The 27,670-nt window shown below is 39.8% G+C and overlaps 2 protein-coding genes across 13 annotated transcripts in view; both read left to right on the top strand.

The window, feature by feature from the left end:
• LOC122780275 (nuclear receptor coactivator 2-like) overlaps positions 1 to 11,257 on the top strand; it is a 29,460-nt gene extending 18,203 nt beyond the window's left edge. For 3 of the 6 annotated variants that reach the window (XM_044043131.1, XM_044043140.1, XM_044043128.1), the window contains 13 exons: positions 583 to 1,732; positions 2,166 to 2,373; positions 2,509 to 2,709; positions 3,616 to 3,780; positions 3,858 to 3,963; positions 4,043 to 4,211; positions 4,785 to 5,111; positions 6,343 to 6,420; positions 8,904 to 9,312; positions 9,527 to 9,758; positions 9,834 to 9,948; positions 10,464 to 10,541; positions 11,136 to 11,257. In XM_044043131.1, coding sequence (XP_043899066.1) covers positions 583 to 1,732; positions 2,166 to 2,373; positions 2,509 to 2,709; positions 3,616 to 3,780; positions 3,858 to 3,963; positions 4,043 to 4,211; positions 4,785 to 5,111; positions 6,343 to 6,420; positions 8,904 to 9,312; positions 9,527 to 9,758; positions 9,834 to 9,948; positions 10,464 to 10,541; positions 11,136 to 11,147 — 3,250 coding nt within the window. In that variant the 3' untranslated portion in view covers positions 11,148 to 11,257. The remainder of the gene's footprint in view (positions 1 to 582; positions 1,733 to 2,165; positions 2,374 to 2,508; positions 2,710 to 3,615; positions 3,781 to 3,857; positions 3,964 to 4,042; positions 4,212 to 4,784; positions 5,112 to 6,342; positions 6,421 to 8,903; positions 9,313 to 9,526; positions 9,759 to 9,833; positions 9,949 to 10,463; positions 10,542 to 11,135) is intronic. The other 3 variants (XM_044043165.1, XM_044043156.1, XM_044043148.1) reach the window with 3 other exon arrangements.
• A 5,130-nt stretch (positions 11,258 to 16,387) lies between these two features.
• The window catches only part of LOC122770465 (ATP-dependent 6-phosphofructokinase, platelet type-like), a 37,156-nt gene continuing 25,873 nt past the window's right edge, over positions 16,388 to 27,670 (top strand). For all 7 annotated transcript variants that reach the window (XM_044027351.1, XM_044027360.1, XM_044027384.1 and 4 more), the window contains exons 1-7: positions 16,388 to 16,626; positions 20,743 to 20,816; positions 23,882 to 23,959; positions 24,430 to 24,619; positions 24,707 to 24,872; positions 25,802 to 25,846; positions 25,936 to 26,044. In XM_044027351.1, the coding sequence (XP_043883286.1) occupies positions 16,524 to 16,626; positions 20,743 to 20,816; positions 23,882 to 23,959; positions 24,430 to 24,619; positions 24,707 to 24,872; positions 25,802 to 25,846; positions 25,936 to 26,044 (765 nt within the window). In that variant the 5' untranslated portion in view covers positions 16,388 to 16,523. The remainder of the gene's footprint in view (positions 16,627 to 20,742; positions 20,817 to 23,881; positions 23,960 to 24,429; positions 24,620 to 24,706; positions 24,873 to 25,801; positions 25,847 to 25,935; positions 26,045 to 27,670) is intronic.

The raw sequence follows: 27,670 nt of genomic DNA, 5'->3' as shown, positions 1-27,670 counted from the left end.
TAGTTATGTATTCATTATTCAACAAGAACAACATTCATGACTTACATTATCTCAGGGCAACAATTATTATGGTTTATTTAAGAATGATATCATTAATAATAACAATCATCATCATCATCACTGTCATTATTTTACATTCATTTTCCAGTTTGTCTCTATGCAGTCGATTCACTCATCTTCGTGGTTCCCTTGATTGTTCTAAAATGATTAAGTTAATTCCCAAAGATGGGAATGATATTTATTTATTTTAATCCTCTACTGCCCCCTCTTGGTTTAGAAAAGGATGTTTTACTTACATTTTTCCTGTTTTTAATCCTTATTCTTAGTGTCTATGCAGATGATACACTCGCCTTCATGGTTACCCTGATTATTTTAAGTGGTAATAAAAACTACTTACATTCATGCTCTACTGCCCCCTTTTGGTTTAAAAAGGATGTTTTACATTAGTTTTCCGTCATTGTTTGTTTCTATGCAGACAATTCACTCGTCTCCGTGGTTCTCATTGTTCTAGAATGATCAGGTCTTTCTCAATTCAGTTGAGCTTTTGAAAACTCTTTTTTCTGTTTTTTCTTTTACCCTCAGAGAAAACGTGTCCGGCTTGACAGCACACACACCCGCTGGCCAGGGTGTGGTCATGCCCATGACCCCGACAAGTGTCAGTGGCCCCTCCCCTTCCCCTGACGCCAGTGTCAGCAGCAACACCCACCACCCCACATCGGCTTTTGGCAACCTCGGACGTGGTTTTGGGTCGGCGTCAGGTCGGGCGCCCACACCTCAGGGGAACCACCATGCCCTGAGGCCCGGCAGCCCGTCGGTACAGGGAAACCCCAGCATCAGTTCGGGGGCTCAGGGCGCTGTGTTGTCGCCGTGTCATCCCCACAGCCCGGCTCGGCTGGCGAGCCGCGGCAGCTGCAGTAGCCCTCACCTCCCACAACACCCACCAGGTTCTTTCTCTCCTGGACCCAGCCTCGACTCCCCGACCTCTGTGTGCAGCAGCAGCACCGGGAATGGACAAGCATTCAACTCCCTCAGTGCGCTGCAGGCTCTCAGCCAGAGCCACAGGGTTTCCCAGGGTCTCAACGAGGGGCAACATCCAAACTCGCCTGACAGGAAGCTGTCCGGCCTCCATAGCCCCCTCGCAAGAAGCCATTCCAGCTTAGAGCCCGACTTGTTCGGGACCTTTGCGGAGCAGCAGGACTTGTTGTTGTCCCAGAACCAGGAGGGTGAGCAGGGAGGCGGCAAAGACGGCGACGGCTTTGGCGATGCCCAGAACTGCCTCCTGAGTGCCAAAGGCCACACGAAGCTGCTGCAGCTCCTCACCAATAAGTTAGAACCCTCCGATCCTGGCTCACCAACCGGGTCCTTCCGGGACGAGCAGAATTGCAAGGACCACCTGGGCCGGGCCAGCGGCTGCACCTCGTTAAAGGAGAAACACAAGATCCTCCACAGGCTGCTGCAGAACAGCACGTCGCCCGTGGAACTGGCCAAGCTCACGGCTGAAGCCACGGGGAAAGAAGGTCCAGAGTCGTCCACTGGGGACAACATGGCCGCCACACTGATCGAACTCTGCGTGAAGCAGGAGCCGGGCAGTCCCAGGAAGAAGGACAACGCGCTTCTGCGCTACCTGCTGGACAGGGACGATAACGGCATCCCGGACAAAGTCGCCAAGACGGAACCCTGCGAGGGACCGATGCTGTCCTGCGTGAAGACGGAGACACAGGAGGTGGACCAGGTCAGCGTTGTGTGTGTGTGTCTGTGTGTGTGTTCAAAAAACTCACCAAATAAACTGTGCTCCTGCATAAGTCTCCAATAACTGAAGAATATTTGCTGGTTTATTTAGTTTATTTAAGTTAGTAAACCACTCACTCTCCTGCACCAAACCTCATAGAGAAAATCAGTGATTTTAACATCACACACACAGGAGTTGTTGATCCACTGCTGCCTCCATCACTAAGTTCAAATGTGTTACTGTATAACTTTGGTGTTTGGATTAACCTCAGTGACACAAAGTGATCACACGAGGCAGCAGAGGAACAGCAGCTCCTTTTTTCCCGTGAGCTAAAATCGCTGTTTGTCTCTATGGTCTTTGTTGTGGGAGAGTGAGCGGTTTACAAACTCTCATTTAATCCTTGGGGATTGCTAATTTTCTCTCTTGCTGATTTCAGACCAGTGAGCTGGAGGACCTGCTAGAAGACCTGCAGAGTAGCAGTCAGCAGCAGCAACAGCAGCAGCTGTTTGGTGCCCAAGGAACATCCACCTCCTCCTCTGCACCACCTGGTTCCTCTGTGGACAAACAGGCCATCATCAGTGACATCCTGCAGATGACCAGCAGCAGCAGAACCTTCAGCCCCATCAGTGCACCCGCTACAAAAAGTCTGTCAGACTCTGAAAATTGAATTTCACAGCTTTCTAAAAGATAAATAATAAAACTATGTCTACTTCTTCTTCTTCTTCTTTTTTTCTTCTTCTTCTTTTTTTTTTGCTTCTTCTTCTTCTTCCTCCCTGAAGGCTTTAATGGAGCCAGATTGGGTCAACAGAGTCGAGCTCCTCCTCCTCTTGCAAGGATTGTGTCTTCTCTGGACCCCGGGAGCATCAGGCCGTTCCCTCCTCAACACAGGAGCAATGGCCACTACGCCCTACTGCAGCAGCAGCAGCAGCAGCAGCAGCAGCAAGGCATGGTGGGAAGTCACGCAGGCATGGCCAACGCAGGTGAGGAAGGGGAAAAATAACAAACACGAAAATGCCATTTTTTTACAATAATCTGGAATAACATTGGTTACATTGGTTGGAGTTACTTTTATTAACACGTTTAAATGCACTTTTATTGAATAGTTTTATGTATTTAATATTAGTTTCCAATTTTTTATCAATTTGTATTCATTTTCCAAAAACCTGGAAATGACAACGTTCTCAAATGTCTTGTTTTTTTGGTGCATGTTTGTTGTATTTATTCATGAGTGTTTCCTCATTTCTGCTTCTTCTGTTACATATTTTAATATAATCTGTTAGTAGCTTTTAATCTTATGAAACACTCACATTTAGTGGTCTCACAGATTGGTTCATTGATGTGAACGAGATTTAAGACAGAGTTAAAAACAGCTCAAAATCTGCCACATTAATGCATTTTTGCAATTGTTTTAAATAACTGGCAATAATATATTATAACTTTGGTATGAATGACTTTGATTTGCACATTTAAATGCAGTTTAGAGAATAAAACTTAATTTTTGATGGCCTGTTTTCATGTATTTTAATTTATTATCCGTTGTGGTCTCTAGCACAGACACAGGAGCACATGGATTCACCTGGTTTAGTGCATTAGACCTTAGGGGTAGATTCATGTGAGACACTAATGTGGTTCTTAATGGAGATTAAAGAGCTTCAATGTCAGAGGAAACTAAAGCAGACAGTTGTTAAAATCACTGATTTTCTCTATTCTCTATGGGCTTCGGTGTGGGAGAGTGGGTGGTTTAGTACCTCCTACAACCACGTTTCTTCTTTATTTGACATATTACTACTATCCTTGTTAACTTTTTTCCCTCGGGTACAAACACACACACATGTTTTGGATGATGTTTGATGTTTATTCAGAATAATTCCTGTCCTTAATTCAAGGCCCGATGCCTCACGGTTTAATGCGGGGCTCCATGCAGCAGGGCTGGGATCCTCAGGGGCCTGTTGTGGGACAGATGATGGGCCAGGCGATGGGACCTGGTCGCATGGTCCCCGTCCTGCCCTCCAGAGGTCCACCAGGATCCAGAACCATGATTGTGGGCAACGGTGAGTAAGAAAAAATACAGATTTTTATCTGAACCAGAACCGATCCCTGACGTCTTATGTGGTTTTCCTTCCATCAGAGATGCAGATCGCAAACCCCGCCTACACGCCGCAACAGGCCCTGCCCAATCAGACGGCACCGTGGCCCGACGGGATGATGATGGATCACTATGGAAACCAGAGCAGGTTGGTGTTGTCTAGTTTGGTTTGACGAGGTTTGACCCTCGAGTCTGTGGTGACATTTTAACACCGTGGTGTCGCTCAGGTTGCAGTACGGCGCTGCCCCAGAGGACAGGATGGGCTGCTGCGGCTCAGGGCCCGAGGGCCAGCCGGACGAAGGGGCCTTACTGAGCCAGCTGTGCTCGGTGCTGAAGGACTTTGACGGTCTGGAGGAGATTGATAAGATGCTGGGGATTCCCACGCTGGCTGGACAGGTACCAAGTTTTAATATTCACCAGGTTTTCTCATGTTTTTAGGCCTCAAAGTGTGGTCCGAACAAAGGATTTCAAATGCCGAATTTAAAAAATAAGACATTTGAACTTAGTGATGGGAGGCAGCAGTGGATCAACAACTCATGCGTGTGATGTTAAAATCACTGATTTTCTCTATGGGGTTTGGTGTGGGAGAGTGAGTGGTTTACAAAGCGACACAGAACATCATTGTTTGGTTTTAAAAAGTTGTGTAACAGTCCGATTAAATTATTGACATATTCTTAAAATGTCATAAACTTATGCTGGTTTAGATTATATTACTTTAGTCCTAAATTAAGTAGCTGAAACCATGTTTTCTTTGAGAGGGACAATGCCTAGTTAGAATCGACTGTCAAAATTAAACATTTAGGTACACACAAGAGCTAGAAGTAAGTAAGTGTTTCAAATATTCCAAACTATAAAGTTCTGCTCATGAGTGAATGCAACACTTGTTTCAGGTTGGTTACAGCTCTAAAATACAGTATTTATTTATTTATTTATTTATTTATTCTTATTTCCCATGATTCCATGCTGCAGGGTCCACTGTCAGACCAGGACCAGTACCTCGGCTCCTCAGATCCGACACTGGCTCTGAAGCCTCCTCAGTACAGTCAGCACTACAGTGGACCGCCGGGTTACGGTGGCCCCCCGGGTTACGGTGGCGGCGTTCTCCCCGACTTCCACGGCAGTGGCCACATGGTGCCACAGAGGACGCCCCCTGCTGGTTACCCTCCCATGATCCGGATGCCTGGCGGTGTGGGGCCCAGGTCGCTTGGGATGAGGCCCGGGGCCCCGAGTCCTGTGGCACCGCCTCAGCCCAACAACCTGAGACTCCAGCTGCAGCACAGACTCCAGGCTCAGCTGGTGAGTTGTCTGTTTCCTGTTTCCATGTGACCAAAGCGCTGCCACTTCCTTTTAGCGCTAATGTTGTTGTTTCTTTACGACAGCTGTGAAATAAAACTAACCCTTAGTGTTAGGGTTAGGGTTAGGGTCTACTTTAATTTAGACAGAATCACTAGTAAAATGAAAGAAAAGTGGATTTTATTTTGTAAGAATTACTGTGAGTTAATTTTGTTGTGTTTCCACAGGGAAGTGGTAAAAATACCACTCTGTGGCTCTTATTTTGAAAAGCCAGGGTGATGAACGACTAAAACAAAAGAAAGATTTTATTTCACTTTGTACAACCAAAAATAATATAGATTTCCTTTTTTCTGTTACTTTTTTAGTTCTTCACTTCACTTCCTGCAGCCCTTCTTTTTTAATTTAATCTAGACTGCCACCTGGTGGACAGTTGAGAGAAAACACAAATACAAATGGCTCCTCATATCGTTAACATAACTTTAGATTCAGGTCAGATTTATCCTTTCATTAAGACCAGGACGTTACTTAAATGTACTTAATAATAAATGAAATACTTAATACTTCATACTAAAAAATGTGCTTCTGGGGTCTTCGTGTGTGTGAAAGTATGAGTGAGTGAGTGAATGAATGAATGAATGAATGAATGAATGAATACAGATGACCGTTAAATATAAGCTGTACACAGAACCTGTCTTTATAAACCCGCTCACTTTTCGACACAGAAAATCAGTGATTTTAAAATCCCACACACAGGAGATGTTGATCCAATGCTGCCTCCATCACTGAGTTCAAATGTGTTACTGTGTAACTTCGGTGTTGGAAGTCTTTGTTTGGATTAACATCAGTGACACAAAGTGACCACACGAGGCAGCAGAGGAACAGCAGCTCCTGTGTCCCCTGTGAACTAAAATCACTGATTTTCTTGGACTTGATTTGAGAGAAGAAAAACTGGTTTTAGCCATTCAGCAAAAGACTCACCTCATAAAATCTAAGTCTGTTTAAGTCGACAATATCTTAAGAACATGTTCACGTAGTTATCTCACTGTGAGACAGACTTTTCCAACAGAAAACTGAAGTTTGTAAACCACTCACTCTCTCACACCAAACCCCATAGAGAAAATCAGTGATTTTAACATCACACACACAGGAGTTGTTGATCCACAGTGAAATAAAGTAGAAAATTAAGTTGTTAATGTCTGATATTAACGACTCTCTGATCTCCGTCCTCCTTCAGAACCGTCAGCCAGTGCTGAACCAGATGAGTGGAGTGTCCCACATGAATCTACCTCTAAGGTCTAATGCACCAAACCAGGTGAGTCCATGTGTTCCTGTTTCTGCGCTTGAGTGAGCAGAGAAACAAAGAATGAATAAAAATTTATAAAAAAAAAAAAAGAACAAATATTAAAATACATAAAACAGCCAAGTTTTATTATTAATAAAATGCTTTTAAATGTGCAAATAAAAGTCATTTATGCCAAAGTAATAATGTCAGTTATTTTTAGTTTATAAACAAAGAAATAAAGTTAAGCTAATAAAGTGAATAAAAAACTTTATTGTGATAAAAATAAACTTCTCTACTTTCTGATTTAGCTATTTTGTTAAAGGTGACATAGAATGCTTGTATTGCACATATATGTTAGTTATGGAGGTCTACTTACATATATTAACTTGTTTTCATGATTAAAAACCTCCTAATCGCTGCAAACGAGCCGATCAAAATATCTCCTCACTGACGCTCTCGTCAGCCGCGCTGTTTCAGACCAAAAACACACCCCCAGAACGCGGACTGTGTTGTGATTGGCCAGCCAACGAGAGCTTTCCCACTGTCCTGTGATTGGCCAGGTACCTGGAAGTGACGTAATTGGTAGGCCAGCTCTCAGATACACAGCTCCCCCTCTGGCACGGTGGATGCTCTGCATCTCAGCAGCTACAACGAGAGTAGTTCTTCTTCTTCTGCGGTTGAATGTACGCAACCGGATGTGCCCGGACTAGTGCCTGCACCAGGAGGCGCTACGGTGGTGAGAGGAGTGGTGAGGATTTTTAATGACAACATCAACATATGGAAGTGCCGATCCGCTTCACAGAGCCCAGGAAAACAATAAAACCCTATTTTGTCAGCAGTGGCTGAACTGTTTGTTCTGAAACTTTAGGGTTTCATAAACGAGGTAATGACACAGATTTATTTTTTTATTTATATGTTTATTTCGGTCATGACTTTTCGATCACTCATCACACAACAGTGCAGTTCACACAATACACATAACTGAAAGATACACACACAAACGCAGCATTAATTGGAGCTTCCAGTCTATGTCGCCTTTAATAGATAATTTTTGTGTTTTTTTTTTATTAATTAAAAACATATTGTCTGATTTTCCGCTTCTTAAATGTGAATATTCATACATTTAAGAACATTTTCTGGACCAAACACATTCATAGATGATGAAAATAATAATTAATCTCTGTCTGAAAACAGATTAACTTCAAAAACACCTTGTGAAACAAAGTTCAATTCAATTCAATTCAAATGAATTTTATTTGTATTGTGCCAAATCATAACATACATTATCTCAAGGCACTGTACATAGACAACATCAAGGAGAGCAGAGAACCCCAACAGTTCACACAATGAGCAAACACGAGGCATCAGTGGAGAGAAAGTTAATGATATATAAAAAGTCATATTCATATCCTGAGTGCGAGAGAGTGAATGTGCGTGCACCACAGGAAAATCCCCCAGCAGTCTAGGTCTATAGCAGCATAACTAAGAGATGGTCCAGGTTTCCCTGAACCAGCTCTAACTATAAACTTTATCAAAAAGGAAAGTTTTAAGTCTAACTTTAAATACAGAGAGAGGCTCCGCCTCCCAAACTGTCATTGGAAGCTGGTTCCACAGGAGAGGAGGAGCCTGGTAACTGAAGGCTCTGCCTCCCATTCTGTTCTTACAGACTCTGGGAACCACAAGTAAACCTGTATTTTGTGACCTAAGTGGTCTGTTAGGGTGATAGGGTAAGACTAGGTCTTTCAGGTATGAAGGGGCGTGACCATTAAGTGCTTTGTACGTGAGGAGGAGGATTTTAAATTGAATTCTAAACTGTACGGGGAGCCAGTGTAGAGAAGCTAACACTGGAGTTATATGGTCTCTCTTTCTTGTTCCTGTCAGAACTCGTGCTGCAGCATTTTGAATTAACTGAAGGGTTCAAACAGACTTGTTAGAACATCCTGTTAATAAGGAGTTACAGTAATCTAATCTAGATGTAACAAAAGCATGAACTAGTTTTTCAGCATCCTGTAAAGACAGAAATTAATTTTATGTGTGAATCAAATGACATTTCCTGGTCAAAAGTAACTCCAAGGTTCCTCACAGTGGAACTGGAAGCCAAGGTGATGTCATCTAAAGTGACAATGTGATCAGAAAGTTTTTCTCTGAGATGTTTAGGGTATAAAAGTTTAAAAGTAGAAAGTTACAGGTCATCCAGGACTTAATTTCTCTGAGACATTCCTGGAGTTGAACAACCTGATTTTTTTCATCCGGCCTCATTGATAAATATAGCTGTGTGTCATCTGCATAACAATGAAAGTGTATGTTGTGCTTTCTAATAATGTTCACTAGAGGAAGCATATATAAGGTAAAAAGTATAGGCCCAAGCACTGAGCAGTTATAGTGATTTACAACAGAAGTTCAGGGGGATTCCTGCAGGTCCTATGTCATATTCTGTGTGTGTGTGTGTGTGTGTGTGTGTGTGTGTGTGTGTGTGTGTGTGTGTGTGTGTGTGTGTGTGTGTGTGTGTGCAGGGAACCCTCAATGCTCAGATGTTGGCCCAGCACCAGCGCGAGTACCTCAGCAACCACCTACGCCAGCGCCAGCAGCAGCAGCAGCAGCAGCAGCATGCTATGATGATGCGGCCGCAGGGCGTCAACATGCCACCTCACAGAATGCCCAGTGGCGGTGCTGCCCCCACACTGATGCCCGTCGGCGGCACCAACCCACGCCTCCCTCAGGGTAACCTGCAGCAGTCCTACTCCTACGTGACGTCCGGCTACGGCAGCGGCCTGCCCTCCTCACCCCCGCTCCCCAGCTCCTCCTCCCCTCTCTCCCCCGGCCGTCTGAGTGGCCAGATGATGGGAAATGTAGGCAGGCAGTACGGCGGCGGGGTCATGAGCTCGCCGGCACACACCAGTGGCTTCCAGTTCAGCGGTTCAGGTGAAAGCAGAGAAGCAGCATCTCTGTGTTTTTTTTGTATGATCCACTGCTGCCTCCATCAGTGACTTCAAATGTGTTATTTAGTGGCTTCAGGGTTTGAAATCCTCTGTTCAGATTTACCTCAGTGACACAAAGTGACCACACGAGGCAGCAGAGGACCAGCAGCTCCTGTGTGCTGTGATGTTAAATCTCTGATTTTCTCTGTGAGATAAAGTGTCCAGAAAACGTCTCACCTTCATTCACCGGCTCCTCTCACCAGGAATGAGCCAACAGCAGCAACACCACCAGGATCCCCTGCTGTCCCCTAGGATGGGCCAGGGTCCGAACCCCATGCTGCTGCAGAGTCAGGGCCAAACACAACCGCAATCCCAGGGCCCCAACCAGGGGGCGCCGCCTATCTACCAGGCCAGCACTGACCTCAACGGCTGGCCCCAAACTGCCAACAGGTAAACACCGGTTCACAGATGACGGAGCAGTTTATTAGCATTTCTATGAACAATGTTTTGAACATATTTTGTTAGCAGTGTGTATCCTCAACATCCCAGCGGAGGAATGTACAACAACGTGAACCTGGGAGTCATGTCCAGCAACATGTCCGGACAGATGACCTCTATGACCTCCATGAACACAGAGCAGGTGAGACACACACACACCAGCTGTGTCTCAATCCAGGGTCTGGGTCCTCCCAGGTGTGCAGCCAAGGGAGGAGATGACTGCGTTGGCTGCTCACTCAGAAGGAGAAGGAAGTCCATGCGAAGTGAAATGAGACGGTCTAACCCACACAACACACGGGTTTCCCTTCTTCTTCTGCTATTAAATTCCATCAGGCTGTACCCTAAGAGGCTAAATGCCACCCTCTACAGTTCAAAGTCCTGAATCACAGTTCTCCTACCCCTCTGCCTTGACTGTTGATATGACTTTGATTGAATTTCTTGTCAGTCAAGACATCCCAAAAATCTGCTATATTTACACATATCTGATGTAAACTCTACTATATTTACACATATTTGCTCAACATAATTGTGTTTTCAACAAATAGAAATGAATAAAAAAATTTACTTCCTGAATATTTCTATCAATGATTCGGTCTTAAAATATGATGTATTAAGAGTTTATTTATTCATATTAAGCATATTTGTGTTTGGACACAGGTGACAGACAACAGCCTGATGTTGGAGCAGCTGACGGGGCTCGACATGCTAACGCACGATGACGATGATGCTGCGTCTGTGAGTAAAACACTGACTCTATACGTTAGCATCTATGTTGTAACGCTGTCCTAAATCAGGATCACTGTGAAAAAGTTCAGATTTATATTTCTTTAAATATATTTAAATTTAAATTTTGGTCGCCTTGTTCCATTTCCTTCAGTTATTTAATGTTGGTGTACCCCAGGGCTCCACCCTGGGCCCACTTCAATTCTAAATGTACATGCTACTATTGGTTATGTCCTTCTAAATCTACGGCAATGATTCTACACTGAGTCGTGCAAAACAACACGTGTTTTAGTAAACTTCTCAAAAAAAATTCATGAACGTTTTAGTTTCCTTTAAAATGGGTACAACTTTTAAAAAGAAATGGTGACTTTCAGTGGGGGCCCTGTTGAGCCACATTGCCACATATATTAATTTTCATGCCATTTTAAGAATTTGTACTAAAAAGTACTTTTTCTGCCATGTTGGAAGACAAATTTTATTCAGTAGCATCTAATCATTGTGTATTAAGTAGGTTAACAGTTTATGTGACTATATACTGTATTTACATAAACTATTAGTTATCATAGTCGATTTTCTTGATTCATTAGATTTTTCTGTCTTTCGTAGAATTTTTGCTGACCCCTGCTGATCTGACGAGGAAGCATCGAGGAGTCAAGGACTCTGTGAGACTTTGTTGGACAGCAGACACATATACATATATATATATATATATATATATATATATATATGTATGTATATATATATATACATATATATATATATATATATATATATATATGTGTATATATATATATATATATGTGTGTATATATATATATGTGTATATATATATATATACACAAACATTTTAACATTGTTTTATGCAACAGAAAAGCTGTACAACGACAAACTGTTATCTGAGCCATGCTAACAGCGAGCTAACAGCAAACAGTCAAAAAAAACACAGAAATCACAGGAATACGCTGTTCATGTGTTTTTAGAGCTTATAATGTGAAACAGTCACATGAAGTGTTGAGTTTTCACTGAGAGCAAACAGAAGCTGATTTACTTTACAGAACACGTTTAGATGCTAACATGCTAATGTTGAGGAGCATTTACCATGGTCGCCATCTTGTTCAGTGTGCTAGTATGCTAAACATTAGCTAATATTGAGTAGCTTTTTTGTGGTCACCATCTAACCTTTGTGTATGTTAGCATGCTAACATTAACTAATGTTTTATGATGGTTACTATTGTGTTCAATATGCTAGCATGCTAACATTAGCTAATGTTGAGTAGCATTTGATGCAGTCATCATCTTGTTCAGTGTGCTAGTATGCTGACATTAGCTAATGTTTTGTTTGTGATGGTTACCATCTTGTTCAGTATGCTAACATTAGCTAACATTAGCTAATATTTTGTTTATGGTGGTTACCATACATCAGTGAGTTAACATTAGCCTACATTGACTAGCATGTACCACGGTCTCCATCTTGTTCATTGTGCTAGTATGCTAAACATTAGCAGCATTTGCTGTGGTCATAATCTAGGGGTGTTAGCATGACAACATGTGGTTGTTACACAAGTGATTCCAACAGCAAAGTGAAAAGAGCTAATGATGAATAGAATGTTTGCTTAAATGTAGCATTATGGAGTTAGCAACATGTTGGTACAGTAGCCCAGAGAGGACAAATCTAACACTGTCTTCAATGAAGGTCACGGTAGTTTCTCTAAGCCCTCGATCCTGCTGAATCCTACGCACTGGTCCTTTAATCAAAATAAGCATACATTATACGCATAGCTTGTTGTTATTAGCGATTATTGTTACGGACAAACTAAATAAACACTGATATTAGTTGTATTTTGACAGGAAACAACATTTTCTAATCTTTTGACGCAAAATTCTAAAATTAAAAAAAAAAAGTTTCACTTGAACTGCGCTGTAATTGATGTTAGCATGTGCTCAGATCAGATAAATGTATGCAACTGTGAGTGAGTGAAAGCAAAATTATGTCACAGCGCGTGATTGGTCGACAAATGTAAATTCTGGTTTTAGCAGACTGAAAGACGTCAAATAAGATTTATTAAAATATATATGAATATATATATATATATATATATATATAATTTTACTTGTATTTATAGTTTTTGAAGAAATGTAGAGATACTTTGTAAAACATTTAAAAAGAAAATCATGATATATATATCTAAAAAATCTCAGAACGGTACATTTTGATGTTGATTTTTCAGATTTAATATATTTCAAGTGTTAACAGGAAACTGTTTCCGTGTTTAATGACATGTTTGAATGAAGGTTTGTATTTATAGACGATGTTTATACGATATGAAGCAGCAGCATGCTAACATTAGCTCATGTTGAGTAGCATTTACCACAGTCACCACCTTAGTTTACCATGGTAACATCTTAGTTTAGGATGTTGGTAGCTTTACCTGTGGTCACCATCTTAGTTCAGGGTGCTGTTATGTTAACATTAGCTAATGTTAAGAAGCATGAACCATTTTCACCATCTTAGTGTAGGATGTTAGCATGCCAACGTTACCTAATGTTGTGTATCTTAGTTCAGGGTGCCAGTGTGTTAACATTGGCTAATGTCAGTAGCATTTACCATGGTATCATCTTAGTTTAGGGTGTTAGCATGGTAGCATTACCTAATGTTGAGTCGCTTTATCTGTGGTCACCATCTTAGTTTAGGATGATAGCATGCAAACATTAGCTAATTTTAATTAGCGTGTACCATGGTCATCTGCTTAGTTAAGGATGCTAGTATTCTAACATTAGCTAATGTTAAGTAGCATTTACCATGGTAACATCTTAGTTTATAGGGTGTTAGCATGCTAACATTAGCTAATGTTCAAATAACTATTTAAATTAATTTAATTCACTCAGTTTTCAGAATAAAAGCATACAAATAATAGATAATCTTTAATTAAAGCCACATTATATTTCTTTGTCCTCTAATGTGTATTAAATGTACTTATTATTATTATTATTATTATTATTATTATTATAGTTTCCAGCGATAAAAATGCACCAGACCACGTGTTTCACTGTTTCAGAACAGTTATTATTATTATATTATGTTATTATGTAAGAGGGTGAACTTTGACCCAACTTTATACAAACTGTCCACTCTGATGCTACTGGTTAATTTATGATTCTTGCCACTGTAAATAAACTATTTTTATTGAGCGGCGTCTGTTTTTTTCACCTGAAATTCACATTATATTTATTATTAAATATTAATAATGGTATAATGAACCAGTATCAGATTAATAATTATTCATTCATAATTTGGTCAAAGTGCACTTTTAGTCTCTCTCCCCCGTCACCAGCAGGGGGTGATATTGTCTGGGAAATATTAATAACTTTGCTAGAACTGGGGTTGATTCCCTAACCTAAAGATTTCTTGGTCACCATATATCCATATATATACATATTTGTGTGTGCATGTCTATACACATATAGACATGCACAAACCTAGTAAAACAGCAGTGGGTGCTACAGGACACAATCTTTAATAAGAGAAATGAAAAACCTAAGTGAATTAAAAGCCAGTCCATAAATAATATAAATATTTGTGACATTATTTCACCAAATTTCAAAATAAAAGTTATTTTTTTAAATATAAATAAAAATAAAAATAAAAATGAAATAAAATAATCAAATAAATTATTCATAATGAAAAATTAATCTGATAAACAAAACCAAACATACATAAATACTACTTGACACCTCTGACGTATATGAATACTGTATATATATATATATATATATATATATATATATATATATATATCTATATCTATATCTATATATATATATATATATATATATATATAGATATATGTATATCTATATATATATTCAATAATCTTACAACATTTTAGCATTTGGAGTGCGAAAAACCTAAAGTTTTTATTTAAATATTTAGCTTTACTCTTCAATATCTTAATATCTGGAAACTGAAACCACTCACTCTCCCACACCAAAGTCCATAGAGAAAAGCAACGTTTTTAGTTCAGCTGGGACACAGGAGCTGCTGGTCTACTGCTGCCTCGTGTGGTCACTTCGTATCCCTAATGTCAATCTAAACGAAGATTTTCAAATGCTGAATTCCGGATCAACAACTCCTGTGTGCTGTGATGTTAAAATTGGCAGTTTTCTCTATTGGGTTTTGTGTGGGAGAGTAAATGGTTTAGAAAGCAAGCAACAGGCAGAAAAGATGGCATAAATCAGCTTTTTTCTTGTGCATCCATAATTTTCGGTGAGTATATTCCACCCCCACCATGTCCTCTGTGTGGCCTCTTTAAACACACTGTCTGCAGGTGGAGACAAATCAGCTCACACTCAAACAAACCTTTTCTTTTCTTTGTTTTTCTTCTTGTGGTGATGACATAAAACTGGCCGTCAGAGATAAAGGTCACAGTGCACACACAGTTGCTCAAGGTCGTGAACTTCCTGTAAGGTCACAGCCCCCCCAGTATCATCAAAGTGATATATAAATGAACTGTGAGTGGAGGCTACATTACACACATTACTGTGTCTAATTATATCACTATAGAGGGAAAGAGATGGAGGTTAAACTGACACAGGGCCACGGTGATGGTGAACACGTCTTACATTCCTGCGTCTCTGCATTCGCTTCCCGGTTTCCATGGTTACGTGATATTTCACATGTATGAATCTAATCTCCTCCTGTTACGACATTCACTGTTTTTTCTTCTAATGTTTGTGTTTAAAGTCTTTTATTATTTTCTGAATGAAATACTTTTCTTTATCTCTGTTGCTATGTTTGTCCTCTGGACGTGATCTGGACGCTAAGTGGTGGATTTCAGCTGTCAATCAGAGAAGGAAAACAGACTGCAGGAAAAAGTGAAGATGTGTCACTCTGATGGATTTTTCCTAGACTCCCTCACTTAGAACCTACGTGAAATGTCTTTATTCTTGAGATAATCTGTGTTTGTAAACATAATTATAAACATAAACATGAACAATAATTACAAAATAATAATTTCAGGCAGGCTGTAAACTAAGAGGTGTAACGCTGTGCCCCACAGTTCAAAGTTCAAAATTATCTTTCCTTACAACTTGCACCAAAATATAAACCATCTCCTTAATTCACGGTCACAAGATAATGTTAGTGAATTAAAACTTCCAAAAGTAGCTAAATTCTATCATTCGTAGTTGGGCTAGCCCCCCCCGAAAACCAGGAAGTCAATGTAGTTTTTTCCTTCCAGATCAAAACAAGCACTTCTTCGTGATAATATTGTATCGTGCTAATATCGCATTGGCATAATATTTCATTGTGTCTTGTTTAGCGTGACAATATTGTATTGTGACTTGTTTAGCGTGACAATATTGTATCGTGACTTGTTTAGCGTGACAATATCGTACTGTGACTTAAATATCGTGACAATATTGTATCGTGACTTAAATATCGTAACAATATCGTACTGTGACTTAAATATCATGACAATATTGTATCATGACTTAAATATCGTGACAATATTGTACCATGACTTAAATATCGTGATAATATCGTATCGTGACTTAAATATTGTGATATTTTATTTTATTGTAAAATATATTGTTTTTTCAATATATTTATTGTATTGTATTATTACAAATACTTTTATTCTGAAATTATGTTAAATATCTCTTCTTTTAACTGTTATATTTTTCTCTATTTTTTTAATTTATTTTTTTATATTTTCCTCCACATGAACTTTTTCCCTCTGCTGACCCCGAGTCATGTGAGTTTGAGACCGCTGCTCTGGAGTGACTCATCTTCGTCAGCGGGGATGATCTTTGTGGAGGGTGGGTGTGTCGGTGGGAAAAAGGGGCAGTGCCCACTGCGGTCTGACTCCAGTACATCACCGCTCGTCTTCTCAGGGTTTTTTTCTTCCCGCTCCATCTCTCACTCCCTCTCTCTCTCTCTTCTCTTTACTCTGTCCGTTAATTTCAGTCTTTACTTTTCTACCTCACCTCACAAACATGGCGGTCGCACCGAAGCGGCAGGACACGCGGAAATTCTTCGAGAATTTGTCCGGGGAAGGTAAATCCATCGCGGTGCTGACCAGCGGAGGAGATGCCCAAGGTACAAAAAAAAAAGAAGCTCAATTCCATCATCGGACACATCCGCTGTAGCAGTCAAACATTAAGAAAACTAACCCACCATTTTATATATTACAAAACTAATCATACTCTATTCGTTCGTGTTACATTTTACGCCATTATTTTTTTTTTTTACCGAGAATTGTCAAACGTTTGTCAGGCCCGCGGCTTGTCCGATAATGGAATCAGCATGGAGCAGGTACTCCTGTGGACTGAACTCTAAGAAAATGTTTTTGCCGCAGCACAGGAAGAGAATAAAAGGGTGACGCCTTTTCAATGATCGATAAGTAATCAACATTTTGATTAAGTAGTTACGTGGTATTTATTTGTACTTTAAGTGTAAGTGAATGTCAACAGAGGTTGGTTATGCAACAGCTGATCGTCCCGTTCACAGTCGGGATTCTGCATTGGTCATTGATACTTATTCGTCATTGATTGGTCACGTGAGAGAGGCGGGTCAATTTGGTTTAGTTTGATTTTTTAGCTAAAGTGGCTTCTGTCCTCAGGGACCGAGGGCGTGTCTCTGTCCTCATGGTGCGTCTGTACGTGTGTGTTTACCTGAGTCATGGTGTGGAACCAATACTCGACCTGTTGCGTGTCTTTGCTCGAGTAAAGGAGTCTTTGAGGACCAACGCTGACTGAACACTTTAAGTGCGTTCCAGTTGTTGTCAGAAGTCTGGAATTCCAACTCAGAAACTTGCAATGATCAAGGATTGATACGCAGCAATACGTTGTGTGGCGATATGTCAGGTTTTTTGCAGTTTTTTATGAACTGAGATTAAAAATAAACATTCACCTTATGGTGGATTAGCATAAAAAAGTGCTCGCGCTCACAAGAGCTGTTGTGTGAATATATCGCATATATAATTTCACAAAATACTCAGTATATCGCAATATTGTGATAATATTTAAGTTATCATGACAATATCGCATTGTGGCTTAAATATTGTGACAATATTGTGCAGTATTCATCAATGCTAGCTACACCAAATGCTGTTTTTTTTTAAAAGTCGCTAAAAGAAAATGAAATGCTGTAAAATGTAATTTGAGAAAGATGTACTGTAACTGTAAAAAACACCGTTCAAGTTTTTTTAAAGCACAATGTAAAATGATAGAAAAAGGATGTAAAAAGTATATAAACACAAAATAATAGTCAATATAAAAGTATAAAACACAATACATAATGTATACACAGTATAAAACCCCACATAAAAGTATATAAAAACAATATAAACATGTATTAAAAATGATTTAAAACATACAAAAATGGTGTCATGTAAAATACTTGATTTTACATGACTACAAGAATAACAAAATAAAATATTCACACACACACACGCACACTCAGCAGGTCTCATGACTCTGAGTGATCACACAGACACACACACACATGCACACTCTCCTCTCTCTCTCATACACACTCACACACTCTCTCTCTCACACACACACACACACACTCTCTCTCTCACACACACGCACACACACACACTCTCTCTCCTCTCTCACACTCACACAGTGTGAACACGTGTTCTGCATCACAGACTGAGTTGTGATCGGAACATCGGATCGGGGGGAAATGAAACAAACACCTCACTTCCTGTGGCTATCCTTCCACACTAAAAGCCACAGCGTGCTCTTATTTTGAAGGCGGCCCTCTGTTGTTATTATTGACCTCTGGTGTTTCTGTGTGTCTGTCTATGTCAGTGTGTGCGTGAGGAGAGTTCACAGCTGACACCTACGAAGTGTTGACATTTAAAAGTGAACTTTTTATGACGTCATTGCACTGTTATTATATTATATTATCAATAAATCATGATACAATATGCCCATACATGTTTAATGTGTATTTAGTGGACGTTTGAGGTTTATATCCGATGAGCCGTTCGCTTAAATATTGTGATAATATCGTATCGTGACTTTAATATCGTGATAATATCGCATCATGACTGAAATATTGTAATACTTTTATGTCACTTTAAACATAATTATTATTTTATTGTGTTTTTATTTTTCATATTTTAATTAGATTTGACATCAGACACTGTAATTTTTTAAATATATTTTCTATATATATATATAATATTATTTTATTACATATGTGACTAATTCACTTATTTACATTAACTTAATATTTATTAAATTGCTGGATGTGAATTTTGTTGTTTTCTCTTTTTAACCTGGAACTAAACCTGCTATAAACATACATATTATTATTGCTTTAGGTTAAATCAATATTATATAATAGTAATTGTTATTTTATTCACAGAAACACACACTGACACACACACATCTCTACTCTCATCTCTACAATCTCATTCACCTCATGTTCTTTTTTCCTCTGTCAGATTCTCTTCGTCCAATCAAGAGGCACCGACCCGGTTTCTTAGCAACACCGGCTTATCCCATTAGCATCAGTGAGCGTTAACATCACAGCCTGAAACCATGTGACGTCCATGTTTTCCTGCATCGTTTATTTATGTCCATAATACAATATAAAACCCTGCATCAAACTATATAAAACACAATTTAAGAACAATATAGAATACAATATAAAACCCTGCAGATAAGTATATAAAACACAGATTAAAACACAATATAGAATACAATATAAAACTACATAAAACACAGTTAAAAAACAATATAGAATACTACATAAAATGCTGCATAAAACTACATAAAACACAAATAAAAAAAAAATAGCATAATGAAAAAGCAAAGGTAAAGTCACGTCACTGAACCTTTATCACGACAACGTCTAAAATGAAGACATTTCGTGAAATGCTGTTTACGGAAAAACATTTTCAGAATGAAAATGATGAGACGTAGAGTTTTAAGACGAGTCCAGTGACGACTGCTGCTGCCGCTGCTGCTTCTGCCGCTGCTGCTGTTATTGCTGCTGCTGCTGCTGGTATCGCTGCTGCTGTTGCTGCTGCTGTTGCTGCTGAATAACCGTCGGTATTAAATCTGGCATTGAAACATCTTCCCACAGCCACGGCGGTGACCTCGTGGTCTCAGTAGCAGTCGTGTCTCGTCCTCTGTCTCTGCTCCTCGAGGGGCTGGAGTGGTGGGAGGACATTTTGGCCGAGCTTGAGTTGCGTTGGCAACGGCAGAAGCTCGTTCCTACTGTGCTCACTGTTCCATCACCACCAGCACAGAGAGCACACTCACAAACATCCATCTTTTAAACACTTAATATCAAGGCCCTTGGAAGTTTTTTTAAATGGACATGGGTAATTGAAGAAAGAAGTTCAGTTAATATTTAGGTAAATGTCTCCGTGCGAGATATTTTAATTTAGGGTTATTTTCAAAAACTTTTAAGGGCCTTGAATTTTTTTCCTAATTCACAAACCTACAAGGATTTCAAGGAGACTTCCCATGGGTCCTTAAGATCCCTGAAAGTTTGTCAATTTGCAAAAAAATGCCAAGCCTTTGAAAGTTTTCCCCAACGGTCTTTAAAATCCTTGTTTTTATTATAAAAAGCTCAAGGCCCTTGAAAGTGTCTCCCTTCCCTAATGTGCCCTTCAGGGTTCCCACGGGTCCTTGAAATCTTTAAAAGTTTGTGAATTTGAAAAAAAACGAGACATTCAAGGCCCTTGAAATGTCCCCTTGAATTTTTGAAAATGGTCTTAAACAGACATTGAAAGTCAGGTCATTGAAAGTGTTTGAACTTTGTGCAAGAAATATTTTCTAAACTCTCAAACTTTCAATGATCTCATGACTTAAGAGGGTAGTAAATGAAACAGAAGCCTGAGGGTTAAGAACCGTACACACAAGAATGAGTTTAGGACAATCTGCTAAAAGTTTTGTTTTGTATCAAATATTTGTCCACATGCAACCGGCGTTTTGGGCACCTCCTTCTGTGTTGACAATTAACGGATCACTTCCTGTGTGTCACGCATAAATGTCACCGGGGGACGTGAGAATTGACCATTGACAGATCATGCGATATTGTTGTTTTGTGTTTATCCTTAAAAACAGCTTTAAGAATATTAGATTTTCTCCCAAGTCACCAACATTTTTAAACGTGACATTTCAGCCACTGATTTTGTGAAGATGGAATAAATGACCCATATCTGTCGACCTCTTTGTTTTCCTCCAGGTATGAACGGAGCTGTGAGGGCCGTCGTCAGAATGGGAATCTACGTCGGAGCAAAGGTTTACTTCATCCACGAGGTGAGACGAGACCCAGACTCTAGACGAAGCCTGGAGGGGGGAGTCTGCAGTGTCTGTGACGCTCAACAAAAGGGGCGAAATTGGAGCTCATTATGAGTTCTTTGTCCTGTTTTTTGAGGTCATATTTGTCTCTCAGAGAGACAGTGGTATTTAAGAACCTCATACATTTGAGTCTTTATTAAAGACCAGACAAGAGACAAAAATCACAGTAAAGGGCATTTGATTTCACTTCAGTTTTGGACTCAAAAAGACGTTAACCTGTGAAAAGTGTGATTTTGTCACTTGCACATTGGCCAATGTGTCCTTCAGGGTTCCCACGGTTCCTTGTAATCCTTAAAAGTTTGTCAATTTGCAAAAAAAATTACAAGCCCTTGAAAGTTTTTCCCCAAGTGCCTTTAAAATCTTTGAAAGTTTGTGAATTTTATTTCTCTTTATTGCTTTATTTTATTTCCTAATTTCTTGTTTCCTGTATTAGAGTATTCTGTCGTATTCTTTTCCTCTTTAAATGGAATTAAATTTATATGTAATTTGTCTTTTGTCAAACAGAATGTTAAAGCCAAACTCTTGCCCTTTCTCATGTCCTGTTTTCTTCTGGGTAAACAATAGCAACATTTTTCTTTTGTCCCCAGAGAGAAACTGTATTTCCTGGTCATTAGTGCAACTATTTCAAGTTCCGTTTCGAGCCGGTATTTATAACCTGCCAGAGCCAATATTTACATTTATACGGAGTCTTTGTGTATGTATGTATGTATGTTATTTTTATAGTAGTTGATGGTTTATTTAGTAATTGATTAAATGTAGTCCTGTGTTTAACCCGTGGTAAAATTATTCAAATCCTTTATATAGAAAATGTGAAAAAAAATAAACAAACTCAAACAAAAATTCAAATTCATTGCTATTTAAGAAAAACCTGGGTCTTTAAAATCCTTGAAAGTTTGTGAATTAAAAAAAGAATCAAGGCCCTTGAAAGTGGAGACTGTCTCCCCCCACTGATGTCCCCTTCAGTGTTCCCATGGGTCCTTGAAATCCTTAAAAGTTTGTGAATTTGAAAAAAAAACCATTCAAGGTCCTTGAACATTAAAAATGGTCCTAAATAGGCAATGGTCATAGAAAGTGCTTGGATTTTGTGTGTGGATTACCAGAGGCACAAATTCAAGTCATCTGCCTTGACCAGTTGGGGTGAAAGGAAAAATGGGGGACAGAGGAGAGGTGGGGGACAGAAAGGGGGAAGAGAAAGGACAAGAGGGAGATGAGGTAGAGACAGAAGAGAGAGACCAGGAGCAGATACACAACAACTGTATCAAGTTACAGGTTTATACAGTCAATGATGACATGTTTATAGAAATGCAATATCATTTATATAAGTAGCAGCAGAGACTGTTGATAAAAATTATACTGATATCGACTTTTAATTATAGCATAATAATAATGGTGATGATATGTATGATAGTAATAGCCTCGAAAACTGGATCTGGGTTCTGCAACCTGCAAAATGAGGATACAGAGCGAGAGAGAGAGAGGGGAAAGGAAGGAAAGACACAAACTATCGAGAGAAAGAACAAGGTTAATGACATATAAAAAGTCATATTCATACCCAGAGTGTGAGAGAGTGAATGTGCGTGCACCACAGGAAATTCCCCCAACAGTCTAGGTCTATAGCAGCTTAACTAAGAGATGGTCCAGGTTTCCCTGAGCCAGCTCTAACTATAAGCTTTTTCAAAAAGGAAAGTTTTAAGTCTAACTTTAAATACAGAGAGAGGCTCCACCTCCCGAACTGTCACTGGGAGCTGGTTCCACAGGAGAGGAGGAGCCTGGTAACTGAAGGCTCTGCACAATTTAGCATTATGACATTAGCATTATTTTCTTTGGCGTAAATAAGTTTCTAGTGATTCTTTTTTTTATGGAATTGTCTCAGAATTGAAGGCTCTTTGTGCCATTTTTTTTAAATGGGCCTAAATAGACAAGGGTCATTGAAAGTACTTGAATTTTGTGTTTTTTCTAAATTTACAAACTTAAAAGGATCTCAAGGAGGCCTCCCATGGGTCCTTAAAATTCTTGAAATTTAAAATAAAATTCCAAGCCCTTGAAAATTATTTCCCCATGGGTCCTTGAAAGTTTTTGAATTTGGGAAAAAATGTCAAGGTCCTTGAATGTTTTGGAATCTAGAAAAAAAACCTTCATTTTCAATTCGTCTAATAGATCCCTGTAAAAAAAATCACCATACTCTTAAGTCATTGGTGGACAAACATGTCCACTTCCAAAAACTGTGATAAAAATAATATTTTTAAATTCATATTTTTTTTTAATTATTTTTAACTGTGATAAAAATAATACAGATTCATATTTTTTTCCCTGCTTTTTGTGGTTAAATCTTTTTATCACAATGTACGTCCTGATCAAAAGCTATAAAATATTGAGTAACTATCAGGATTTTGAATACATGATGCTAATAAAATTCATATAAGGTAATTTTTTTTAAGTGTTTAGTATATCAGAAAAAAAAATGTCTACGAGATAAATGCGACTAAAAACAAGTACAAAAGACATGTTGTGTGGTTAGTGCTACTACTGAGCAGCCTACTGGCAGAAGGAATGAATCATTTAGAGAAGTGGTTTGTCTTCCTTGGAGGCAGCAGGTAATAATATCCTGATGTCTTTCAATAAAAACTCACTGGACAGAGTGTGATCATGATTAATAATCATGGGGGACATGTGTCTCCCAGAGAGAGAGTAATTGTTCTCTGGGAGACACAAAACGAGATAGGGAAATTTATTATTAATCATTATAAGTGTAATAACCAGTGAGATTTAATTTAATACTGTCAGGGCGGCGTTAGCTGACGTGTTCTGCTTCACTGCAAAGAAGTTTTAAAAGAAGGCGTAAGAAAGAGTCAACGCATAGCGTGTTTTTATTGTGAAATTTCGGGAAAAACAATGACAACATATCTCATTCTTGAAGGAGTAGATTTCTAACGCTTGCCATCATTTGGTTCCCTGACGATTTGTGGTTTTTCCTTCACTGTATTTGTTATTGATGATGATAAAGGTGATGTTGTATCATATAGGGTTACCAGGGGATGGTGGACGGCGGAGACAATATCCAAGAGGCGACGTGGGAAAGTGTCTCCAGCATGCTGCAAGTGGTGAGTGAGTGTAAATATAATTTAACCCTCTCCCCACAAAGTCCATAGAGAATATCGACATTTTTAGCTCACAGGGAGTCAGGAGCTGCTGGTCTACTGCTGTCTCGTGTGGTCACTTTGTGTCACTGAAATACATCTGAACGACAGATTTCAAATACCAACGCTAATTAGCTAATTTTAAGTTACAGATGAGGGCAGAAATAGATCGACAACTCCTGCGTGCTGTGATGTAAAATTGGTAAAATGGACTTTGGTGCAGGGAGACAGGGCTACAAACTATGATTTCCACTTTAAACAAGCAAACGTGTTTTGTAGACATTGTAGACTTTAGCAGGTTTATATTTCACCAGTTGAGACTTTAGTTAAGTGGCTAAAATCAGGTTTTATTTGCCAGTGCCTCATAACGACAACACCTTGAAATAAACCTGAGCTATGCAGTTTCAGCGTGTGTACCTGTGTTGCGTCCTCAGGGTGGTACGGTCATCGGCAGTGCCCGCTGCAAAGACTTCCGCACCCGCGAGGGCCGCCTGAAGGCCGCGCACAACCTCGTGAAGCTCAACATCACCAACATGTGTGTGATCGGTGGAGACGGCAGCTTGACCGGAGCCAACCTGTTCCGAGAGGAGTGGAGCAGCCTTCTGGACGAGCTGCTCCAGCAAGGTGATTGCTCGCCACTCGCCGGGTGTTCCCTGTTGACCACGTGCAGATTTTTACCGAATTAACCTCCTCCCTGTCGTCACTCTCCAGGTCTGATCGACAACGAGGCGGTCGTGAGTAACTCGGTGCTGCACATCGTCGGCATGGTAGGCTCCATCGACAACGACTTCTGCGGCACGGACATGACCATCGGCACCGACTCCGCCCTGCATCGGATCATTGAGGTGGTGGACGCCATCATGACCACTGCTCAGAGGTAAAAATGAAAAGACAGGGCAAGGCGCAAGACTGAAATCGTTTCTGTATAACAAAGACATCATTGAAACTGAAATTTATGACATTTTATGGCCCATAAACTATGTTTTTTGTTTCTCACATGGCCAGAATTTGCAAAATGAACAAGTTTACTCATAGGAAAAGGCAAATTTAAAATGTAAAAGTTTTATGAATCTATGTTTTGTCACTCAAATGAAGATGATTTCTTTCTTTAAACCCAGCCGTACGCAAACAACTATCGAATGAGTAGATTTGATAATAGACATAATATTAGACATTAATAAGAGTATTTATTGGTCAAATCTAGTTTACCTCAAAGTGTGTTCATAAAATAGTGTATAATCACTATAAAATACAACTGCTACTAACATTTATTATCATAACAGAGCACTTGTTGGGTCCATAAAATGGTAGAAAGTGTTGAAATGCATTGGTCGGTGTTTCCCAAACCTAGAAATCATTATGTTCTCATTATGTTTTGTTTTTGTTCACAAACTTAAATCAATCAGTTTTAATGATTTCTTTGAGCAAAGAAACCAGAAAATATTAACGTGTAAAAATGAAATCTGGAAATCCATTTAATTCAGTACTTGATTAATCTTTGATGAGTTGTTGCAGACTGACTACTTTAACCATACTCTAGCTGGTTGTTTCTGTTACCTGTTTAGGAGAAGAAATAAAAAGAACAAATCTAATTCCCTACTTTAAGGCCCATCTTTAGTGCACTAACACACTTGCTGAAAGTAAGAGCTCTTTGAGCTGCGAAGGATTGAAAGTTAATGTCTGTCTGCTGCTATCAGATTTGTCTGTGAATTGTGTCTAATTTTAGGATAAAATGGTTCGATTGTTTCCGTCACCTGCTGTGATTTGCCGCTGAGTGCTTTTCCTTTTGTTTCTGTTGTTTTCCAGCCACCAGAGGACGTTTGTCCTGGAGGTCATGGGCAGACACTGCGGGTACCAACTTTTCTCTATATTTTTAGTTCAAATATAGCCAAGGAACAACAACACAAACATTTCCTGTGTATGTGTGTGTGTGTGTGTAGATACCTGGCCCTGGTCAGTGCCCTGGCCTGTGGAGCTGATTGGGTTTTTATCCCTGAAATGCCTCCTGAGGACGGCTGGGAGGACAACATGTGTCACAAACTGTCTGAGGTAAAACACACACACACACACACACACACACACACACACAGCCATTTTCTAAAATCAAAAAAGTTAATTTTATTTCTCATCAATGTACACTCAGCACTCCATCTTGACAGAAAAAAAACCAGAAATGTAGAAACTTTTGCAAATTTATTAAATAAGAAAAAGTGAAATATCACATGGTCTTAAGTATTCAGACCCTTTGCTCAGTATTGTGTAGAAGCACCCTTTTGAGCTAGTACAGCCATGAGTCTTCTTGGGAATGATGCAACAAGTTTTTCCACACCTGGATTTGGGGATCCTCTGCAATTCTTCCTTTGCAGATCCTCTCCAGTTCTGTCAGGTTGGATGGTGAACGTTGGTGGACAGCCATTTTCAGGTCTGTCCAGAGATGCTCAATTGGGTTTGGGTCAGGGCTCTGGCTGGGCCAGTCAAGAATGGTCACAGTGTTGTTCCGAAGCCACTCCTTCATTATTTTAGCTGTGTGCTTAGGGTCATTGTCTTGTTGGAAGGTGAACCGTCGGCACAGTCTGAGGTCCTGAACACTCTGGAAAAGGTTTTCTTCCAGGATATCTCTGTACTTGGCCGCATTCATCTTTCCTTCAATTGCAATCAGTCGTCCTGTCCCTGGAGCTGAAAAATACCCCCATAGCATGATGCTGCCACCAGCATGTTTAACTGTTGGGATTGTATTGGGCAGGTGATGAGCAGTGCCTGGTTTTCTCCACACATACCGCTTAGAATTAACACCAAAAAGTTCAATCTTGGTCTCATCAGACCAGAGAATCTTATTTCTCATAGTCTGGGAGTCCTTCATGTGGGCTTTCATATGTCTTGCACTGAGGAGAGGCTTCCGTCGGGCCACTCTGCCATAAAGCCCCGACTGGTGGAGGGCTGCAGTGATAGTTGACTTTGTGGAACTTTCTCCCATCTCCCTACTGCATCTCTGGAGCTCAGCCACAGTGATCTTTGGGTTCTTCTTTACCTCTCTCACCAAGGCTCTTCTCCCACGATTGCTCAGTTTAGCTGGACGGCCAGGTCTAGGAAGAGTTCTGGTCGTCCCAATCGTCTTCCATTTAAGGATTATGGAGGCCACTGTGCTCTTAGGAACCTTGAGTGCTGCAGAAATTATTTTGTAACCTTGGCCTGATCTGTGCCTTGCCACAATTCTGTCTCTGAGCTCCTTGGGCAGTTTCTTCGACCTCATGATTCTCATTTGCACTGTGAGCTGTAAGGTCTATAGACAGGTGTGTGCCTTTCCTAATCAAGTCCAATCAGTTTAATTAAACACAGCTGGACTCCAATGAAGGAGCAGAACCATCTCAAGGACAATCAGAAGAAATGAACAGCATGTGAGTTAAATATGAGTGTCACAGCAAAGGGTTTGAATACTTATGACCATGTGATATTTCAGTTTTTCTTTTATAATAAATTTGCAAAAATTTCGTTTTTTTTTCAAGATGGGGTGCTGAGTGTACAGTACATTAATGAGAAATAAAAGGAACTTTTTTGATTTTAGCAAATAGCTACAATGAAACAAAGAGTGAAAAATTTAAAGGGGTCTGAATACTTTCCGTACACACTGTATATGATTCAGGACCAGAGCAGCTGAATGTCGCTGTCAGTCCAAAA

The sequence above is a fragment of the Solea senegalensis genome, linkage group LG1 (genome assembly GCF_019176455.1).
Source record: "Solea senegalensis isolate Sse05_10M linkage group LG1, IFAPA_SoseM_1, whole genome shotgun sequence".
Lineage (NCBI taxonomy): Eukaryota > Metazoa > Chordata > Actinopteri > Pleuronectiformes > Soleidae > Solea > Solea senegalensis.
This window is presented reverse-complemented; position numbering and strand designations above follow the sequence as displayed.